The sequence below is a fragment of the Pogona vitticeps genome, chromosome 5, assembly GCF_051106095.1.
Source record: "Pogona vitticeps strain Pit_001003342236 chromosome 5, PviZW2.1, whole genome shotgun sequence".
NCBI lineage: Eukaryota > Metazoa > Chordata > Lepidosauria > Squamata > Agamidae > Pogona > Pogona vitticeps.
Window position 1 is genome coordinate 97,111,462 of NC_135787.1, and position 22,592 is coordinate 97,134,053.

Here is a 22,592-nt window from a genome sequence, read left to right on the forward strand (position 1 = left end):
AACCCACGGAGCCTCTCTGGCCAATAATCATGAGGAATTTAGGTTAAGGGTTTAAGGAACCAATCAGGTCAAGACCTCTGCAACACCCTATCCCCAACGCTGTATATTGAAACTTATATAATGATTATGCTTCTCGTTGTTCGGGGCTCATCTCTGATTTTAGGAGATTGGGCCCCAGCTGTGTATTTCAATAAATTGGCATAATAGACAGCTGGTCTTTGCATCTCAGTCTGTGTTCTTCGCCGGATAAAAGGACCCGTTTTGGGGAGTAACATAGCTATCACAGTCCCTCCCCCTAAGGTTTTGATTTGGAATCCCTGACATAACTCATTAAAAAAAAAAATCTGAATTTAATCTAGTTATGTTATTTTAAATTAGTTCTAGGTTGGGGGGGGCACTTTTTCCTTTCTGGCTTGTCTGCCACGAAACCTCTGCATGTTCTTAAGAGCCTCCCAGTCCTCACTCCTTTCAGAATACGAGTGAGGCCTTTTGTATCTTGTGTTGTTTGAACGAATTGTGAGCCCTATCTGTATATTGCATGGGAGATTTGTTACTGGTGGGAAATCTACATTATTGATCTTTAACACCAATATTATTGATCTTTAACACTAAGACTGAAATAAAACACAAAATAACTTTAAGAGGAAATGTTAAGCCAAAGGAAAGAAAAAAATGGGCAGGTTCAGGGACACTGCCAACTCCTCATAAACTTTCAAAATAAAGAAAAGATCCCTCAGCATTCTTAGGGATACCATTTGAAAACCCTAATATAATGCTCTAATATAATGAGCACAGTAAGCAAAAGCTTCTTGTATGAATGACACAAGTGAAAAGTTATTCATAGTATTACGGACAATGTCAAATATGTGTTGTTGATTTTGTCAAGATTTCACGAAAACAGTAGTGGTTGTGAAAAGTGTCCATGTTGAACTAGCCACCAGTTCTGCAAATCCTTAAATGTAAAAATCCAGCTATCAAGAGAATTAGACAGAGTGTTAGATTTTGGGACTTTTTTTTCAGTAGTTTTTTATCTTCTTGACACATTTCTCATAAGTATGAAGAAATGGGATCTTGTTGCAGAGTTTGTATAATGGGTCCTGTATAAATTATTTCATCCAAATATACATACATAAATATTTATATATATCACAAAAAGTTAAGATAAATTCTTTACCTGGGAGATTATTCACATGTGCAAATGAGATAGAACAGTTTAGTACATTGTACTGTAGTCTTCACAATCTGGGTAAAAAATGTGTGACAGTCTGAGCCAGAGAAACTTTGCTTCCTCTCTTCATGCGTCCATATTTGCTGAGTGCTATGTAGAAACCTTTGTACATAAATGATTCATAGGCATTGTAGTTGTTGGGAAGCAGAGTTTCTTTGAATTTGCATTCCTCTTGAAAAGTTGCCTGAACAGACAAAAGAAAGAAATAGGGTGTGACTGGAACAAGTTACTTGCATTTCCTCTCACTCATTCATCCTGGGCTGATTTGCTATTTGAATCCTCCTCTTTTTATTCCCATACTTCTGACTGCATGTTCATCAAAATACCAGACATATATAACTTCAATAAATATACCTGTAGTGCATAACACTGTAAGTGTATAAATTAATAAATAAATATTCTGATTGGAGAGAAAATAACATATCCAACAAATTTGCAGTTTTCTTGTGCAGTAGTTGCAGGCAAAGAGCTAATTGCTGAGGTCCACACCTCTGCTGTTATTATTATTTACACAACTTTGTTATAATTCTATCAATCAATTAATTATTCAATGGCAATAACATAAATATTAAAATTATTTACACTTAAAATATACAGATGTGAAAAAGAAAGTACATTCTCTTTTAATTCTATGGTTTTACATATTAGGACATAATAAAAAGCTTCTGGCCCTTAGCAGGTCTGAAAATTCGGTAAATTCAGATGAACAACAACACATAACATATTACACCATGTCATGATTTAATTAACAAAAATAAAGCCAAAATGGAGAAGCCATGTATGAAAAATTACGCATACCCTAACTGCTTCCATAGGAATTAAGAGGCTAAATAGCAGCCACGTGCTACTAACCAGATGCCACTGAGTAACTGATCATCAGCAAGTGTGACCACCTCTACAAAAGCTGATATTTCAGCAGTTTGCTGGTCCAGAGCATTCAGGCCTGTGTTAACACAATGCCAAGGAGGAAACACATCAGTAATGATTGTAGAGAAGCAATTGTTGCTGCCCCTCAATCTGGGAAGTGTTATAACTCCATTTCGAACAATTTAAAATCCATCATTCTACAGTGGGGAAGATGATTCACAAGTGGGAAACATTCAAGACAGTTACCAATCTTCCCAGGAGTGGATGTCCAAGCAAATTCATCCCAAGGTCAGACCATTCAATGCTCAGAGAAATTCCAAGAACAAAACAAACAAACAAAAACCATCCCAAAAAAACCAAAAACCCTGGCAGGAAGAAGCGGAAAGTCAGGAGTTAACCCTGACTTCAGGCAAAAAATAGAAGGTTGAAGCAGAAAGGAATAGATTCCTGAAGGACTAGAAGGACTCTCTTTTCCAAATTCATTCATATGGATTTTCTTTTTTCTACTTTTTAGTAATAACTATACTAATTATATTAATATTAGATAGCAACAATAATAACAAATGTATTCGCGAAGGCTTTCACGGCTGGGATCGAATGGTTGTTGTGGGTTTTTCTGGAGTAGGAACTCTGTGCTCTGGTGCAGTTTGTTTTACTCCTGTCCTCTGAAGATGCCGGCCACAGAGACTGGCGAAACATTAGGAAGAACAACCTTCAGAACACGGCCAAAGAGCCTGAAAAACCCATAACAAGCAATAATAACAAAACTAAAATTATTAAGAACTCTGGATTTTAATTGGTTTTAACTTATAATTACACGGGGGAGAGGGGTGGAAAAGGGGGCTTCAGTGTTGTCAAGTATTAAGAAGAAATGCAAAAATTTTATAAAAAGAGCAGAGGCGAGGTTCTGGTTGTAGTTCTGCCGGATGGTGGTGGCAGTCCCCCTCCACCTTGTGCCCTTGCTAGTAGTTATGGTGGGGGAATATGGTGGGGTGGGGGAAAAAGATATATGTTCACTGGATCATTAGGGGTAAAGTATTGTATGTTTGGGTTATGTTGAGTTTAAGTTTTAGTCTATTTTTGTTAGTTTGGTAGGGGTAGGGGATGCACACAGGGCCTGTTAGGAGGAGAAATCTTGAACTCAAATGGGTAAAAGAATAAGACTAGCTACTTTAAACGTGAAAGGCCTGAGATCAACAGTGAAAAGAAGAAGAATAGAATCTCTACTGATGAAAAATAAAAAGCAAAAAAAGCGTGCTGCTTATATACCACCCCATAGTGCTTCAAGCACTCTCTGGGCGGTTTACAAGTTAATTATGCAGGCTACACATTGCCCCCCCCCAGCAAGCTGGGTGCTCATTTTACCGACCTCGGAAGGATAGAAGGCTGAGTCAACCTTGAGCCGGCTACCTGGGATTGAACCCCAGGTCGTGAGCACAGTTTTGGCTGCAGTACAGCAGTTTAACCACTGCGCCACAAGGCTCTTTGACAAATAATAACAAAATAAGCTGGACATTGCCTTTCTGCAAGAGACACATAAGTCAGAAGATTGTGTCAATTAACTAAAGATGAATAATATAGACATTTATGAAAAAAACTTTGGAACATCTAAATCTAGAGGTGTGGCAATTATAATTTTTAAAAATTGTGAATTTATAGTGAAACAGGCAGTAAAAGATTATAATGGTAGATTTATAATAATACAGGGTAAAATGGGTTTGGAAGAATATATTTTATTTAATGTGTATGCACCTAATAATAAACAAGGAGATTTTTACAATATGCTTATTTAAAACAATGGAGAAGGTAAAGAAGGGTTATGTTATTATGGTGGGGGATTTTAATATGATTATGGATAAGATAAAGGATAAAACTTTTTATGATCGGAATGATGTTCTTCAAAGAAACACAATATTGAGCAAGAAGGTAAAAAATAATCAATTGAAGGATATTTGGAGGGTAATGAAAGAAGATATACTTATTTTTCAGCAGTATATAATAATTAATCTTGAATAGATTTTATATTCACATCTCAAGATTTAATTTCTAAGATAGTTAATACTGAAATTAACCAGTAAAATTAGTGACCGAAATAGAAAATTTCCCAGCAAACTTGAAGGGTTTAACTAATATGTTTAAGGACAAAAATGTTGCCAGATTGAAGGATTGGATGATTAAAATGAGATCGAAGGATCAGATTATAGTTAAACTTCAAACTAATAAATTATCACTGTATAGTTATATCCAGTTAGATAATTTGACAAATGAATGGTTGAAAACTAATGGCAAATGTAGAGAATGTATTAAGTAAGAACAATTTCTATCATCACATGCATTAAGATGCTTTGATGAAGGGAGTAGTAAGTAGAATTTATAACCTAATTTTGGAACAAGGCAAAAATGAGACAGAAACGGAAGGTTTGAAATCAATTTGGGAAAATGATTTAAAGACCAAAATTAAAACAGAGGATTGGATAAAAATTTGGAGGATGACAGCTTTAAGATTAATGTCGGTAAGAATAAAGGAAAAATTTAAAAAAATTAGTTTAAGGTGGTATATGACTCCAGTGAAATTGAATATAATAATTTCAGACTATTCTAAGACTTGTTGGAAATGTGATGAAGAAATTGGCACATATTATCATATGTGGTGGGAGTGTAAAGGGGTTCAGAAATTTTGGAAACTGATTTTTAAGGAAATATGTGATATATTTGGAAAAAATATCAAAGTTAATTCTAAAATTGCTTTGTTGTCAATTTTTGATAAGATAGAACTTGATTATTGTTCAAAGGAATTGATTTCCAATGTTATGACAAGTGCTAGAGTACTAATAGCTAGATTCTGGAAAGATAAAAATGATATTAAATTAGAAGATTGGTATAATGAAGTATGGGACATTGCATTAAATAATAAAGTGACTAATGAACTTAAGATGAAAAGAGGGGAAGTAAGTTCAAATATTTTTAATGCTATTTGGGGTAGATTTGTTGAATTTCTATTAGTGAAAGGAAAGGGGAAAGCCTCTAAACAACAATCTATACAATTCTGGAAAGGAAGCTTGGAATAAAAGTATTGTTCTAATCTAAAGGGCCCTGTGGGTATGGGGTGCACAGTAGAATTTAGTGTATAGCAAACACTATTATTTGTATATTTATATTTTTGTATTTGTTTTTGTTCGGAAAATAATATAAAATAAAATAAACCCAAGAGTTACATCTCAGATTCTCAAGGCCTCAGTTAGCATGTGAAATGCTAAAGTTCATAACAGTACAATTAGAAAAAGATGAACAAGTGTGGTTGTTTGGAAGGGTTGCCAGAAGTACACCTCTTCTTTTTGAAAAAGAACATGGCAGCACAGCTTAGTTTTGCAAAGTTGCATCTGGACAGACTACAAGAGGGGTGATGTTGTGCAGCCCCAGGATCTGGGGACCTTGCAGTCAGTGTGTTGACCATAAACTAGATACCAAAGTATTATAGAGTTAAGTGGGAGGCCATCTGTCCAACAGCTAAAGCTTGGCCAAAGTTGGGTTGTGCAACAGGACAATGATTCTAAGCACACCAGCAAATCTACAAGAGAATGGCTGAAAAAGAAAAGAATCAAAGTGTTGCAATTGCTCAGTCAAAGTCAACCTGGTTGAAATGCTGTTGTGGGAACTTAAGAGAGCTGAGCAGAAACAAATGTTTGCAAAATTCAATGAACTGAAGCAATGTTTGAAAGAAGAGTGAGTGGACATTCCTCCACAATGATGTGAGAGACTGATAAAGTCATACAGAAAACGATTGCTTCAAGTTATTGCTCCTAAAGGTGGTTTTACAAGCTACTGAATCGTAACGTGTACTTAGTTTTTCACACATATCTTCTCCATTTTGGTTTTATTTTTGTCAAATAAATCATGACATGGTGTAATATGATATATGTTGTTTTTCATCTGAGGTTTTATGTACCTAATTTTCAGACCTGCTAAGGACCAGATGATTTTTAGCACATCCTAATATATAAAACCATAAAATTCAAAGATGGTGTACTTTCTTCTTCACATGACTGTACGTGCTAAGAAATAGCTGTGATTATGTCATCCATACGTTAAGCAGTTCTAATCAATGACAGGCTATGTTTTCAATGTGTTATCCAAATTTCTCAAAACTATTCTGGTAAAAAAGTGAAAAAAGAGATGTAAGATAGAGGAGAAGAGGTTTCATGCAGATTTGCATTAGTTTAAACCAGGCTGGTGCAAAAAACATCAGTTTCAGAAAAAGGCTACTGTGAGAAAGAAAGAGCGGAACCTGCCTGATTTCTCCTGTGCGTTTCAGCGAAAGCAAAGAATAGTGGGGAGAAATGCCATTCAGGACCCAGGTATAGCCCTTGATAAAATTGGGGCACTGCAATATAGTACAAAGGTGAGGACCTCCTGACTCTGACAGAGTGTCTTCCTGTTGGTGACGGGTTTTGCACGAACTCTTACAATGAGGAGGGATTCTCTCTCATAGTGCTGAAAGAGACTGCAGTGATGACTTGTGTGACCATTCATGTGAACATTTCTGGCATGTGAGAAGTTCTCACTGTGGGTTTGGTTATAGTGGAGAAAGCTCATGAAAAGAATGCATAGCTCCAATCTGGAGACTAAAACTAGAGGAGGAAGTGTGAGCTTGGTCTTCTGAAAAACTGATCCAAAGCAAATAAGGTCATTTCGTTCCTTTTCTGAGATCTGGATGTTGGCTGTCTGGGGTTCCTGAGGCATCTTTGAAGCTTTTGACTTTATTTGTTTTAGCCTTGTGCTTCTGTTTTGGTGTCTTAACAAGTGGCCTGATCTGCATTAGTAGGCTCCTTTTTGACTTTGAAGTCACCAACGCCTTTGAAGAATTGGACTTCAGGGCTGAAAGTGCTCTTGAGGTCGACAGTACGTCCTCAGAACTGAGAGATGTTTATTGCGCACCTCAGCCTGTGTTGGTGCCTGGTCAGCTCAGGCAGTCATGGGAGATGGATTGTTTGGAAGGTGTCTCTGAAATGGACACTGCTGGAGCTGAGAGAGATTGCTGGGATAATGAACCAACTCCCCTGAGGGGATTTTTCTCACAGGTGGAATTTTAACCAAGATGGGTTCTTAATTGCAGCCTTCCTAAACATGCACAACACTGACAAGATTGCGTCTAGTGCCCCTGACTGAGACAGTATAAACACTTCAAATGCCCACAGGGGAAGAGGATTTAATTGCTGCATGAAACACACTTTTGGAATGGACCCATCAGGGCCATAAAAGTCAGGAAAGCCTCACGACAGTGAAGGTGGAAAGGCCGCAGAACTAGAAAAGTTAGAATGATGAAAAAAATCAATCATTTTTATGGGAACTCACAGACAGGACTAAGATGACGAAGATGAAGACAATGATAAGTAAATTTCCTTAAAGAAATAAAGAAACCTGTAGCGTTCACCCTTTGTCGTGCAAAATAAGTCATGTATTATTCATGCATTATGCAAATATGGTGGAGAGGTGGAGCCAAGAGAGAGAGATTAAAAGGCGGAGCCTGAGAGGAGGAGTTAGTCAGTCAAGAGTCAGTCAGGAGAGAGTCAGTGAGAGTCAGTCAGAGTCAGAGAGTCAGAGAGAGAAGGAACAGATATTAATAGAGCTAAGCTGGTTAAGATAAATGGATAGAGAAGGTGGTAATTAATTATATGGCATGAAGAAAGTATGTATAAAGAGACCTGTGAATTACTTGTGTACAATGAACAACTGAAGAACATCTGTGATTATTATTAACCTTGCTACACTTCAATAAATAAGTTCTGTTTGCATTTACCAGACAAGTGTTTGGACAAACATCTTTTATATTGTGGACAGAGGTAATCCACTGGTGGCAGTGAGGGAAACAAAGACCAGAACCTTTGTGAGGGCACAAAAAGTAGGTGCTTCATAGACGTGAACATCACAAAGCCATTCTTAGTCTATGTTCTTAGGAGTTTCCTCAGTGGCAGCTAAAGGGAACTGAGGGATGGCTGTTAAGTGCAGGGACATGCACAGTAAGTGGGGTTATTCCAAAAGTTCTCTTTTTAAGGTCTAGAATCTTCTGAAGAATTTTGCATAGTCACAGAAACACCCATGTGTGAGATTCACAGAGACCATGAATAAGATCTAAGAGTTAATAAACATGTAGATTAAGCCCCTGAGATCCCCACAATATCTGTGAGCAATAAAGATCAAGAAAGATGCCATAGTCTCTGTGAGCATCAGCAGCTTGTGGCACCCCATGCTGCATTTCTTATGTAAACAAACAATTCTTGTGAATGCAAAAAACATATGAATGGCTTAAACAGTCAACAAATGACAAATTTCATGTGTGAAGGGGTGGTCACAATTATACAGGTAAAACTATCAGATTAGTGTTAGCCTTCTTTTTTACTCTGCATCTTTTATTTCCATTCTATAATATATGTTTAACTTCTATAGATATTCGTATTCATATATGAATACCCCTGCACAGCTGGATGTAACGAGAGTCTGACCAGATTATCCACTCATGCATCCGCTGCCAGTGCTGACTCTGCTCTCCCTTCTAATCGCTCTGGAGCTCCCTGTTGGCTATCCACTCGTCAGCCTGGCAGGGAGACTCGTCTTCCCTCCTTCTGCCAGGAGCCAATAGTTGGCCACGAGCTCTGGAGCGATTGGAAAGGAGAATGGAGCTGGTGGTGGCGGCAGATCCATGAGTGGACAGTCTGGTCCTAGGGAGCTGGACCCTCATTACATCCAGCTGTGTGGGTGTATTCGTATATGGATGTGAATACCCCTGTCTCTACCACCATTTTGAAAGAGGATTTGCATGTGGCATGGAGGCTGCTGTTGGAGATTTAAAAAAAAAAGTTCAAAAATTTCTTAGGTCAAGCCACAGAGTTCTTTCCATCCAGATGTGAGTGGCCACAAAGTTCTTTGGATCCTGATGTAAGTGTGTGATAGACTAGGGTGGAAGGCACCCCCGGCCCTAGATATGAGCTGTGACTGGATCCAGACAAGTGTTTTTCAGTGAAGTCAGTTCACACATTCAGCTCATAATGTATGATGATGATCTAATGCAGAATGCTTAACAGCTATACATGCATGTACAGAATGCCACTGCAAATACTATGGGATTCAGTTTTAAGTTCAACATAATGATTTCTTTTGCAATATGCACACTTGCAAGTGACTTTGATACCAGTTACAATTGGAAGTACACAAAGTTTCCAAGTAAAATACCAAGTTCACATATTACTATTTTAGTGGTTAATTGACAGACTTCATCCATACTCACTGTGCCATATAATCTCCCCTTGTTGTTCATTGCAATAAAGAGGGAGCTTCTTATACCAAACAGATTAACCACACCTCGCTCTACTGTTGATATTTCCAAGAGACCTAAAGAAGCAGACAAATACAATGAAGGCTGCGTACAGTCTTTTTATAGCTCCCAAGAAATATTAATAAAATAAATGTAGAAACATTTAAATATACTGTGGAATTAAATATAAGGCTATATTTTTGTGCAACACAGATTTTCCCCAAGAAACTGCTGAAAAGTTAAAGCTCAATAATACAACCAATTCATGTGTTTTAATTTATTAATTACCTACCATTTAGCTAAAACCCAAGAAACCCACTGGGGAATTAATCCATTATAGCTGCAATCTTATAGCAACTTACAGGAGAGTAAACCTGTTAAACTCAATGGGCAGGGTCCAATGGACACATAGCAGGATCAGAAGGGGGAATCTTGTCTATGTGCTTTCAAAACCTGCACTGGAGCAAGTTTTCAGTTGGTGTGGAGAACTATGGGGTGGTAGGCGGAGGGAGAACGTCTTATGCTAGTCAATATCCACTAGCTCAGCAGTGGATTTAGGGGATATAATAGACTTTTTTTTGACATGCATGAAATTGCATTGTCAGTGTGTACAATTTGCTCAAAGTGAAGGACATTTGCTTTCAGCAGAGATTTAAATTTTATTTTTACTCACAAATGTTTATTTTTGACTTTGTTGTGCCCTAATTCCATAAATAACTTGGAATATTGCCCAAACCTTAGTACAGATACTTTTTAGAGGGCCAAATCACGCATGACACAGCAATTGTGCTTGTTCTTGTGTCTGCCCTACTTACATGTAAGGTATAGCGGGAGTATAATTTTTGTATTAAAAGGAAGCATGGAGGAGAAGAGATGGCTGCTCTCCTCTCTCCTCTGTTGTGTTTTCCCTCCCACCTTGCAAAACGAAAGTACTTGCAGCAGCAGGTTCAGATAAGAGAGGGATCACCTCCCCACAAATTGCACCTCTTTTGTTATCAAAATCAGACTTCCACCTGGTGTTTGCATATGAATGAGCCAGACATGTGCTTAAGCAAGCATGGCTGCCTCCATGTCTGTGCTTTGGTCCGGATGTATTGAAAGAGATGTTGAAGAAAATGTCAGGTAACTTATAGTTAAAAAACAATGCTAATCCTTGTTATTAGATGAAAGAGCCGTCCTTAAGATTTTTGTCTTCTTTTGTTATCACAGTAATATACCAGAACAAAAAGTCCCTGTGATAAATAATTCAGTCTTGCTTTTCCCTAAGGTATTAGGCCTATTTGCTTATCAATGAAATATTGACTTGGAGGTTGATTACATGAACACTTAACCAATTGTTTGGTTTCTTACAGAGATGGGCTAGCTGGCTACTAAAGATGGCAATCAGATGTCTTTGCTAGTATGAACCAGCTGTGGGTAATATTGCTCTCCTTTGGTCCATTTCCAGCAAGTGCAATCACTGGGAATGAACCAAAAGCCTTTCTCTTTTGACTTGCCAGTAAAATGAAGTGGCTTAATAAGAGAACCACTTCAGGATATTGGCTAATTAAAAAATTCCTCTGCTCCTAATTGGAGAGGTAGAGGACATGATTTCTTTTAAACTTCAATTAGAGCAGCAAAAATGTATTTCATCAGATACAATTTTTTAAAAAGTATTTTATTTCCCTTGTCTTAAAGGGCCAATTGAGAAATATCCCACAGCCAAATCTGTTGCCATGGCAGTTGCATGACCAGCCTCCTAAGACAAGGGAAATAAATGTATTTATGTATTAAGTATGTGTATTAGGCTGCAGCAAGCAGGCTGGCTGGTTTTCAACTGGACAGTTATGAAAAGTGCATTACTTAATACACTGCTTTTAAAGATAACTCTTTTAAATTAACAGTGCATACCTAATACATATGCATTTTAAAAAAGTGGACCAAATAAGGTCACTTGAGATCTATTTGACATTTGGATGCAAGGATCACATCAAATGGCATACTGGACCTCCTAGCAACCTTATTTAGCCCAATCCAGCCTGCTCCAATCTAGCTGTATAGTCAAATACTTGATTTATCAATCAGCAAAGCTAGTTTGGGATGAGTTTCATCATCTATTCTTGTCTGAGAAAAGAGCCTCCAAATGGGACTGAATGGGACTTACCCTTGAATAAAAATATATTTTAAAAAGAGTGGCAGTACTTAGAAGCTTTTAAAAGGCATTTTCAAAAGAAAACAGAATGAATAGCTTATAGGTTTTTACAATAGTTTCTGCTCAAATGAAGAACTGTACTTGATGTGGAGGAGGGCAATCTTGACTTTAGGACCGCTATACTTCAGAATTCATAATATAATTGTCTTTTAATTTTGCATGTTTGTCTTGCTGGTGCACAGAAAGGGTGTGGTCAAACAGATAGAGTTTATGTTTCAGAGTGCTTGTGGCACAGTAGAGTATGAGCTGTTGTCCAGGATCAACCGAAGTTCAGGAAATTGCAAGCCAGCCCAAGCCTGCTCTGTGCCCAATCCAGACTTTTTTTTTGGTCCACCACTTTTTTGGAGCTGGGCTGGAGAGATTCCTGTGTACATGGAAGAGTCTGTATAATGCAGCTCATTCCCAGCAGTGACCCTTTCCAGCATGATCAAATGCATTCCTATATCACAGCCCAACCATACCCTTAGTCTGCTATCCAGATTACTGATTAGTTCTACCATTCTAATAACAATATTTAATAGTTACGTGCTGTCAAGTTGATTCTGATTTATGGGGAAGTGGTTTATCAGTCCCTTCTTCTGGCTTGCCATTTATGGGAGTTTCTTCTGTTTCTGTTGTTCATTACGCACATGTGCACGTATGCATTTGATGTATTGTTTCCCTTCCTCCAAAACTTCCTGCATATCTAAGTCGCAGCTATGCTGCCACTACAATCTGTGCTAACTACAATCAATTTTTTTTCTGTAATGAAAGGGACTATGCAGCATTCTTAAAGGGAAAATGTTCTCACTTCAATAGCATAGTTTTTAGTGATTACTGGGAAGATTCTTGCTGGGTACAATATCTAGTAGGAAAGAAAGAAGAAAGGACTAAAGAGGCTTGGCCCTAAAAGACAGCCCATACATATTCTTAAAAAAACCCCATTAAAACTATGTACATATACGGATTCTTAGTATGAGTATAGCATACAAATGTAACAAATGCATATATGTCTCTGTTTTCATCTGTGAAGTGTTGGAAGGTATTCAGCAGCATTGAGAGCCAACATACTATTGCTGAAATGCTCTTGTAATGTTGTAATAGAGTCTGTGCTGCTTCAGAAGCCAGCAAGCCCCTCCTAGGAACATTGCATGTGCAGCAGACTCAGGGCAGCTTGTAATGTGTTTAAGGCAAACCCGTAAACTCAAGCCCATTTGTAATTATCCCTCTAAAAGTCCCTCCCTGAGTGTGGACCAAAAAAATGAATGAACACAAGATGTGCTGATAAGGTGTAATCTTGTATAAGTGTATGAAGTAATCTCTTTAATTCTAATAATTAAAATCAACAAACAATACAGGGTTTAACTCATGCACTAAGATTTCTCTGCATTCTCAAAGTTTTACAAACAGTGATTCCAAGTCTCAGGTTAAATTTAATGTTACTCTCAATGAGAATGCATCTATTGAAATCAATGAGTTTTGCATTAACATTTCCCATTCATTTCAGCAGCTCTGCCTTAGTTAGAATTAAAATTGAATTTAGCCCTATGTATATATAAGAGTCATGTTTCTTCTAACTCCAGCAAAATTAATTTACTTGCAAAGCAGAGGAAGACTTGAAAAAGCATTAAAAAACCCTCATTTGCTTTTCTAAAACTGTAAAGTTATACCAAGTAAAAAAAAAGTTGTATCTAATTTTGTCCAAGCATTCAGGACATGTTTCTGTCTGGAGCTTTCAGGTGCTGATTGATCCTACAACGTAACTAAAAGGCAACAGATGCACTTCTACTAATAATACCAATTATATGACATCAATTCCACCATTCCATATTGTGATGCAACTCACTGTATTGGTTTTCAGCATGAACACCACTTATCTGTCCATCTGGAAATATCTGGAGATGAAACCCAATGCCCACGTTGCAGTAAAGCCTCCGTTGTCTCCTGATTCCTAGCAAATAGTCAGCCTCCCAGTTGACTTCAGACTTCTCCCCTGACATTCCAGCAAGGGACCTGGATAAGAGGGACTCCCATCCTCTGTCCAGGAGGGTGCCATTTGTTCTGTTCACCACTGGGTACAGTAACACAATCTCAGCCAGAAAACCCAGGAGAACAAAAGCAGGGAATGTCAAGTGAACAGTAGCTTCGCAGGACATAGTGATGAGAAGTCTTTGTGCAGTGGCCATCCGGTTCACCTCCTAGGCACGTGGTCAGAATTAATAAAATACCGCCCTAAAAATACCACCCTTCTTGTTTTTCTCCCTTCAGCATGGCGGCAGTGGCTTATTTTTGGAAAGCAGAGAAAGATTTTGGACATGAAACTAAAGCCCGAGAGCAGTTGGGTCAGGAAGGAAGGCAGAGAGGCTCTGCTTGAACTGTTGGGGACCATGTTTTGAATGCCTTCTGCTCTCCAGTGAGCAGCCTTCTATATTTGATTGACCTATCTTTATATCTCAGAGGCTGATCCACCCTGCAGCATCACTCTGACATCAACACGCTGCACAAGGTAAATTTACTACAGCTGTAACCCTAGGCGACATACCTCCCTTGTCTCGGGGAGTGGACCCAAGCTACCGAAGTAGGAATAAGCTTTCACTGGGTTGATGAAAGGCTTGGAAATGTTATTTGTTTTTGGAGTACAGCTTCCAAAATCCGCTGGCCAGCATTATGCTTCCTGGGTGATTCTAATAGTCCAAATACTGTATGTAATTTTTGTAAGCTCTGGATAGTTCACGACAATTCAATGCAAACGACTGAGGCAGTTGCGAAACAAGGTACTTCAGAGATCTGCTTTATTTGGAGGAGATGAACATATCTGATGTTCACCTAGAAGCAATCAACTCTTAGCCAACATTTAAGGTTGGGATTAGATCCCTAATCACCAATTATTACAGAGGTGTTATAGATTCATATGCAATACGGAAGCAAAGGACAGAATTGTCCTTTTGGTGCTAGTGAAAGCAGCTTTTGCAGACCTTTTGTTGTTGTTGTTTTGTCATTCAGTCGTGCCTGACTCTTCATGACCTAATGGACCAGAGCACGCCAGGCCTTCCTGTACTCCACCGCCTCCCAGAGTTTAGTCAAATTCGTGTTGGTAGCTTCGATGACACTGTCCAACCATCTCGTCCTCTGTCGTCCCCTTCTCCTCCTGCCTTCATGCTTTCCTAACATCAGGGTCTTTTCCAGGGAGTCTTCTCTTCTCATGAGATGGCCAAAGTATTGGAGCCTCAGCTTCAGGATCTGTCCTTCCAATGAGCACCCAGGGTTGATTTCCTTCAAAAGGGATAGGTTTGTTCTCCTTGCAGTCCAGGCCTTTGCTGGAAATTTTGCCGCCTCACCTAACGATGTTTCCTATGGGGGATTTTTGCATAACCATGTTTGGGATCTTGCTTCATTTAACGATGACAGTTTTAGGTCCCCTGTTTCACTTAACGTTTTTTTTGACAGCCCTGTTTTCGCTATTTTAAAAATATTCTAAAATGTTTAAAAAATGTTTTAAATGTTTGGAATCGTTAGTGCACCTAATAAAACCTTCGTTAAAGTAATTTGGCTTCGTTCTGAGTCTTTTTGAATTTTTGGTGATTTTTTTTCACCATTGAAATGTATTGAATAGGCTCCTATTGGAACGGATTAACCAGTTTTCAGTGCATTCCTATGGGAAATGGTGTTTCGCTTAACGATGTTTTCACATAACGATGTTTTTAATGGAACCAATTAACATCGTTATGCGAGGCATCACTGTATAAGGTAGTCAGGCACTCCTATTTTTTTTAAAGACTTGCCATAGTTTGTTGTCGTCCACACAGTCAAAGGCTTTTGCGTAGTCAATGAAGCAGATGTTTTTCTGGAATTCTCTGGCTTTCTCCATAATCCAGGTCATGTTAGCAATTTGGTCTCTAGTTCCTTGGCCCCTTCGAAATCCAGCCTGTACTTCTGGGAGTTCTCGGTCCACATACTGATGAAGCTACCTTGTAGGATTTTGAGCATAACCTTTCTAGTGTGTGAAATGAGTTCAATTGTATGGTAGTTGGAGCATTCTTTGGCACTGCCCTTCTTTGGGATTGGGATGTAGACTGATCTTTTCCAATCCTCTGGCCACTGCGGAGTTTTCCAGACTTGCTGGCATGTTGAGTGTAGCACCTTAACAGCATCATCTTTTAAGATTTTAAATAGTTCAACTGGAATGCCGTCACCTCCACTGGCCTTGTTGCTTGCCATGCTTTCTAAGGTCCACTTGACTTCATTCTCCAGGATGTCTGGCTCAAGGTCAGCAACCACACTATCTGGGTTGTCTGGGAAATCCAGATCTTTCTGGTATAATTCCTCTGTGTATTCTTGCCACCTTTTCTTGATGTCTTGTGCTTCTGTGAGGTCCCTGCCATTTTTGTTCTTTATCATGTCCATCTTTGCACAAAAGGTTCCTTTAATATCTCCAATTTTCCTGAACAGATCTCTGGTTTTCCCCTTTCTATTCTTTTCCTCTATTTCTTTGCACTGCTCATTTAAAAAGGCCCTCTTGTCTCTCCTTGCTATTCTTTGGAAATCTGGATTCAATTTTCTGTAGCTTTTCCTATCTCTCTTGCACTTTGTTTCCCTTCTCTTCTCTGTTATTTGTAAGGCCTCACTGGACAGCCACTTTGCTTTCTTTTATTTCTTTTCTTTGGGATGCTTTTTGTTGCTACTTCCTCTACAATAATACGAGCCTCCATCCATAGATCTTCAGCTACTCTGTCCACCAAGTTGATTTCCTTAAATCTGTTCTTCACTTCCACTGTGTACAGTGGTGCCCCGCATAGCGAGGTTAATCCATTCCGGATTAACCTTCGCTATGGAGAAACATCGCTAAACGGAACGGAAAAGCCCACTGGGCCCCAAACTCACCGTTCTGCGATGTTTCCCCATCCGGCCGCCATTTTCACGCAGGGCGTGAAAAAGCTGCGCGTGGCCATTTTGGGTGTTCCAGCGGCCATTTTGGGTGTTCCGGCAGCCATTTTGGGTGTTCCAGTGGCCATTTTGGGTGTTCCGGCAGCCATTTTGGAACCACCAAACAGCTGTTCCCCCATCGCAATGCGAAGATCGGTGAGCGAAATGCTTACCGATTGTCGCAAAGCAATTTTCACCCTATTAAAACATCGGTATGTGACCGCATTAGCGATCGCAAAATCTGCATCGCTATGCACATTCATCGTTAAACGGTGCGCTCGTTATGCAAGGCACCACTGTACTCATAAGGGATTTAGTCTAGATTATACCTGACTAGCCCAGTGGTTTTTCCTTTTTTCTTCTGTTTAAGCTTGAATTTTGCTATAAGAAGCTGATGATGAGAGCCACAATCAGCTCCAGGTCTTGTTTTTGCTGACTGTATAGAGCTTCTCCATCTTTGACTGCAGAGAACATGATCAATCTGATTTCGGTATTGCCCATCTGGTGATGTCCATGTGTAGAGTCACATCTTGTGTTGTTGGAAAAGAGTGTTTGTGATGACCAGCTTGTTCTCTTGACAAAACTCTATTAGCCTTTGCCATGCTTCGTTTCGACCTCTAAGGCCAAACTTATCTGTTGTTCCTTTTATCTCCTGAATCCCTACTTTAGCATTTCAATCCCCTAGAATGAGAAGAACATCTTTCTTTGGTGTCAGTTCTAGAAGGTGTTGTAAGTCTTCATAGAATTGATCAATTTCAGCCTCTTCAGCATTGGTGGTTGGTGCATGAACTTGGATTCTTGTGATATTGAAAGGTCTGTCTTGGATTCATATTGAAATCATTCTATCATTTTTGAGATTATATCTCAGTACATCTTTTCCCACTCTTTTGTTGGGATTCTTGCCCACAATAGTAGATACAATAATTGTCTGAATTGAATTCGCCTATTTTCATCTATTTTAGTTTACTGACGCCTTGGATGCCAATGTTGATTCTTACCATCTCCACATCCAGCTTACCAAGGTTCATAGATCTTACATTCCAGGTTCCTATGGAATATTCTTCTTTGCAGCACCGGACTTTCCTTTCACTTCCAGGCGTATCCGCAGCTGAGTGTCCTTTTGGCTTTGGCCCAACCACTTCATTAGCTCTGGAGCTACTTGTCCTTGTCCTCCACTCTTCCTCAGTAGCATGTTGGACGCCTTCCAACCTGAGGGGCTCATCTTCCAGCGTCATATCTTTTTGCCTTTTGTTTCTGTCTATGGAGTTTTCTTGGCAAAGATATGGAGTGGCTTGCCAGTTCCTGCTCCAGGTGGATCCCGTTTAGTCTGAACTCTCCACTATTACCTGTCTGTCCTGGGTGTCCCTGCACGGCATAGCCCATAGCTTCTCTGAGTTACTCAAGCCCCTTTGCCACGACAAGGCAGCAATTCTTGAAGGGGTACCTTAGAACCTCTTTATTCATTGTTTTAAACCACCTCTCTTGATATGAAAAACCACAGTGGCATTGTAGCTGCAGCTCATCTCACAATCTCTGAAAGGAATAACAAGAATGTGACTGCTCCTTTCTGCAGTAGAGCTGGAAGGAGAGTCCTTCTCTTTCCAAGGCAGTCTGTTTCCTTTATGTGTGCAGAATTAAATTATGAACTAAAGAGGCTTCTGTATCTGTGGAGGTTCTTCAACTGCTTGAAACTTTGGAAAATTCATGCATAAAGAAGTATTGCTTGAACAGTGCAGCAACTCTTCCTTTTTCAGGTTGAGATGATGGGAAGAGTGTCAGAATTCCCATGTTGAGCAATATGAATTTTCTGCTAAGTACTAAGAGGTGTTCTGCCACTTCACATCTTAACTGGGATTAAAACAGGATCAATATGCACCAGGATCCTTTCTTTCCCAGAATTTCATACCCCCTTCAGATGTTCCACCCTCTCCCATTAGAGGACTCATCGTCATGTGAAAACTGTTGCTTTATGATTTCATTGCATTGTACGTTATTATATACAATTGTTTTCATATTCCTTCTGAAGTCAAAAAGGCTAATAGATTTATTATGGCATGTGTATTTTTTCCAATAGATTCTGCTTCAACAGATGCACTTTAGAGCCCACTTTATCCTCAGCTGGCATGCACATGCATATATAAAATCCTAGTATCCTGGTTATCTTTAAAAATCAACTAAAAACATGGATGTTTCGGCAGGCGTTCCCTCCAGACAATTCCTGATGCCCTCTCCTCTCCCTCTCCTATTGTTTCCTCCCTCTCCTAAGGTTTCTTCTATTTAAAATTTTTTATACTATTTTATGCTGTTAGCTGCCTATAGTTGTCTTAACCGACCAGATAGGCGGGATATAAATAAAATAAAATAAAATAAATAAATAAATAGTATGTAGAGTTGGCATGGACACCAAAGATCATGTAGTCCAACCCTCTGCATCCCTAACAGATGGCCATTTAACCTGTGTTTAATAAGCAGCAGCAAATGACAGCTGAATACTTCCCAGGGCAGTCAGTTGCCCTGTTGAACAGCTGTTAACATCATGAGGGTCTTCCTAATGTTTAATCAGAATCTCTTTTCTTGTAATTTAAATCCATTCCTTGTGATAATACTTTCTGTAGAAAACAAGTCTGAACTATCTTTGATATGATAGCCTTGCATATTATTTGAAGATGGCGATAATATAACTTCACTGTTTTATCTTCTCCAAGATAAATGTATCCAGCTCCCTCAATTGTCCCACAGTACTTGGTTCCCAAGCCCTTTACCATCCCGAACACTCTTCTCTGGGTATCATTACATCTTAAACTATGATACTCAGAGTCAGATGTGTCAAGATTATGTCTAATCAAAGCAGAAGATAATACTATTATTTCCTTAGATCTAGACACTACACACGTCTCCCTTGAACTGTATGGGTCTGAGCAGCAGTTTTGGTTTTGCAGATTTTCCCCCAGTAAATAAATATTTCAATAAATAAATAAATATTCAATAAGTACTGTGCCCCTGGCCAACCAAAACTCCATAAGATCAACACTGAAGGTGTCAAAGTGGTCTACTTGCCCCCATACACAGTATCTCTAATTCAGCCTCTAGATCAGGGGATTGTAAGAACGCATTACACACAGTGCTATATGGAAAGAATTGTCAATGCTATGAAAGAGAATCTCGATAGAGAGAACTGTTCTCTGTGTGTACACATGTGCATGTGTACATGTGAATCAACTGTTTCTGTTTGGTAGGTAAGTTTTGGGGGCAAAAGAGTTATATACAGATTTTGAACTGCATGAGGGTCTGGTGCCCTTAACCCAAGCATTGTTGTATTTGCATTAGCTATTTTTATGTCAGTACCTTACACTGTTGTATTTAGTTTCTGGTCTAGCTCTCTCATGTGTAAAGGTCATCCTGAATCCTTAGCTACTGCTTCCAGTTTGTGTCACCTGCAAGTTTGATAAACCAACCCCACTACTCCTTCATCCAAGTAATCTATGAAACATTAAACAAAACTGAGCCCAGGACAGAACTTTGTGGTACCCCATTTGTCATTTTCCTCAAGATGACAAGGAACCATTGGTGGTTTATTTATTTATTTATTTGACTTATATGCCGCCCACTCTACCCAAAGGTCTCTGGGCGGCTTACAACAATTCAAATTCAATTAAAATACAATAAAAGAGAAAATGATTAAAATACAGTGGACCCTTGACTTACACACGGCTTGACTTACAGACTTTTTGAGTTACAGACTTCTCTGGCCGCAAAATTTAGGTTTGACTTGAAGCCTGAGAATTGACTTACAGACCAGAAAAAAACCAAAATGGAACAAAAACGGCCTGTTACGGGATTAATCGGTTTTCAATGCACTGTAGGTCAATGGAGACTTGACCTACAGACTTTTTGACTTGAGAACCGCCTTCCAATACGGATTAAGTTCTCAAGTCAAGACCCCACTGTACAATTGAAATAAATACTCTAAAAATTGCCATCAGGACCCACAGTTGATGTTATTTCAATTAAAAGCCTTTTGGAACATTTCTACCTAACAATAGGATCAAGTAGGCCACATTTTACCAGCTTATTTGGAAGTTGAGTCATGGCAACTGGACTTCCTTCTTGTTAGGTTGAAACATTTAGCTTCTTCAGTCTGAGGAGAGTTGATAGGAGACCCCTGATATATCCTTCATGTTGGTTTTCCTTCCCCCCTGGTCCTTCCCCCTGGTCTGAATAGGCTCGTTAGAAGGACCAATGTGGAGAATATATCAGGGATTTCCTACCAACTCTCCTCAGACTGAAGAAGCTACTTGGATGAGTAGCGAAACGTTTCAGCCTAACAAGAAAGAAGTCCAGTTGTCATGACTCAGGTTCCAGATAACCTCACCTGGATGACTGAGAATCTTCACAGATATGCCCACAAGCATATCATGGGGGTTGCTGATTTAACCCCTATTAACAGACACTACATCCATAGCATTCTTTTCATCTACCAAAAGAAAGAATGAGAAGATTAGTGAGGAGTAACTTTTTTTTTTGAGAAGCCCATGTTAATCATTGTGGCGTTTGCCCTTGTGGCCCCTGCTGGTCTTTCCCTCACAAAGGCTCACGTCGCGTTTTCCTCTCGCTGCCACCAGTGGATTACCTCAATCCACAATATAAATGACGTTTGTCTGAACACAGTTCTCTCACTACTGTACATAATTCTTTTTCTTGCTATATCATTACCACCTTCTCTATTTTCTTAACCAGCTTTTTCTCTCACAGTATCTATTCCCTCTCTCTGACTAATCAGCCCTTATCTGACTCCTCCTTCTCCCGCTAAACCTCATGTAGCTGCTGACTCCGCCTTTCCAGTCCTCTCATAGGTTCATACAAATCAGCTCATGAATATGAATGGCATGAGTGATGTGGGCGATTGTCACAATCATCATAGTATTCCTTTCCTGGTGTTTACAGATCAACTATTAGCGATCTGTTCTAGAACATTTTCTAGTATTGATGTCACATGGACCAAGCAGTAGTTGCCTTACTCCCTTTTCTGAAGACTGAGACATTTGTCCACTTCCAGTCTGTAGAACCTCACCTGTTCTCCAAGTACTCTGACACAGATAGAGGTTGAGATAACATATGTAAGTTCTCTTAGTATTTTAAAAAGCAGTTGATCTAGCTTTTAAAGACTTAAAGTCAAGTAGCTATGTGTTCTATATACTATCTCTTTACTTATCTTGGGTTTCATTCTCTTTCACTGCACTATTTACTCTATTTTTCTGTATGGAGAACTGTTTTCATTTTGGGGGAAGATGGGGGCAGAGTAGGAATTAAGGAATTCCATCTTCTCTCTGTCAGCTATTTGCATTTCTCTATCTTCCACGTGTGGCAGATTTGCTGCTTTCTTGTTTTTCTTCTTGATCCAAATAAAGCCAAAAATCTTCTTTCTACTTCTTTTAACCTCTCTTGCAGGTCTGAGCTCATTTAGAAATTTAACCCTCCTGAAATCCTTTGCACGAATATTGGATACTTTATTATACTATTCCTTCAAAATCTGATTATTCTTCCATTTCTTACAAATGTTCCTTTTAAACCTCTGTTCAACCATACAATCCTCATGTAGCCCATTTTTTTTCTTTAGGTGCTATTGAAACAAGAACATTATTGGAAATGTTTGTAAATATGCCTTCAAAATTTCACTACTTAAAACTCATATCCACAATGGACACTGTTCTCTCACAGTATTTCTGACCATGAGCTCTCATACAATTGTCCTTAAACTTACTGAAATTAGCTTTCTTAAAGCCCAAAGCACACATCCAGCTATGTTTGGCTTCCCATTTCTTCTCTATAACAAGATGTAATGATACCCAAGCTTCCATTATTTTCACGTCATTGGCTAGTTCTTTGTTGATTCCCTTGTTCCTTAGATACAGACAAAATTTAAAAATGGTTCCAAATGGCTACAAAATACAAAAAGCATGGTGTGTGTCTATTCTATGTGCAGTGTAAATATGTACAAAATAAACAACAGTATCCATTCATTGATGGAGTAACGGATGGTAACTTAATCATGTTATCATTGCCATGTTAATATCTGTGGTTGACCAGAAAAACCA

The 22,592-nt window shown here is 38.9% G+C and overlaps 1 protein-coding gene and 1 long non-coding RNA gene across 2 annotated transcripts in view; one reads left to right on the top strand and one right to left on the bottom strand.

The window, feature by feature from the left end:
• Positions 1-22,592, top strand: part of LOC144589467 (uncharacterized) — a 212,239-nt gene that overhangs the window by 178,729 nt on the left and 10,918 nt on the right. The window lies entirely within an intron of this gene.
• On the bottom strand, positions 308-13,849 carry FGF6 (fibroblast growth factor 6). Its single transcript, XM_020809234.3, has 3 exons — positions 13,421-13,849; positions 9,378-9,481; positions 308-1,412 (listed from the first exon to the last, which is right to left on the bottom strand). Exons 1-3 carry the CDS (start codon positions 13,758-13,760, stop codon positions 1,236-1,238), a joined length of 621 nt encoding a protein of 206 aa, XP_020664893.1. The 5' UTR covers positions 13,761-13,849; the 3' UTR covers positions 308-1,235.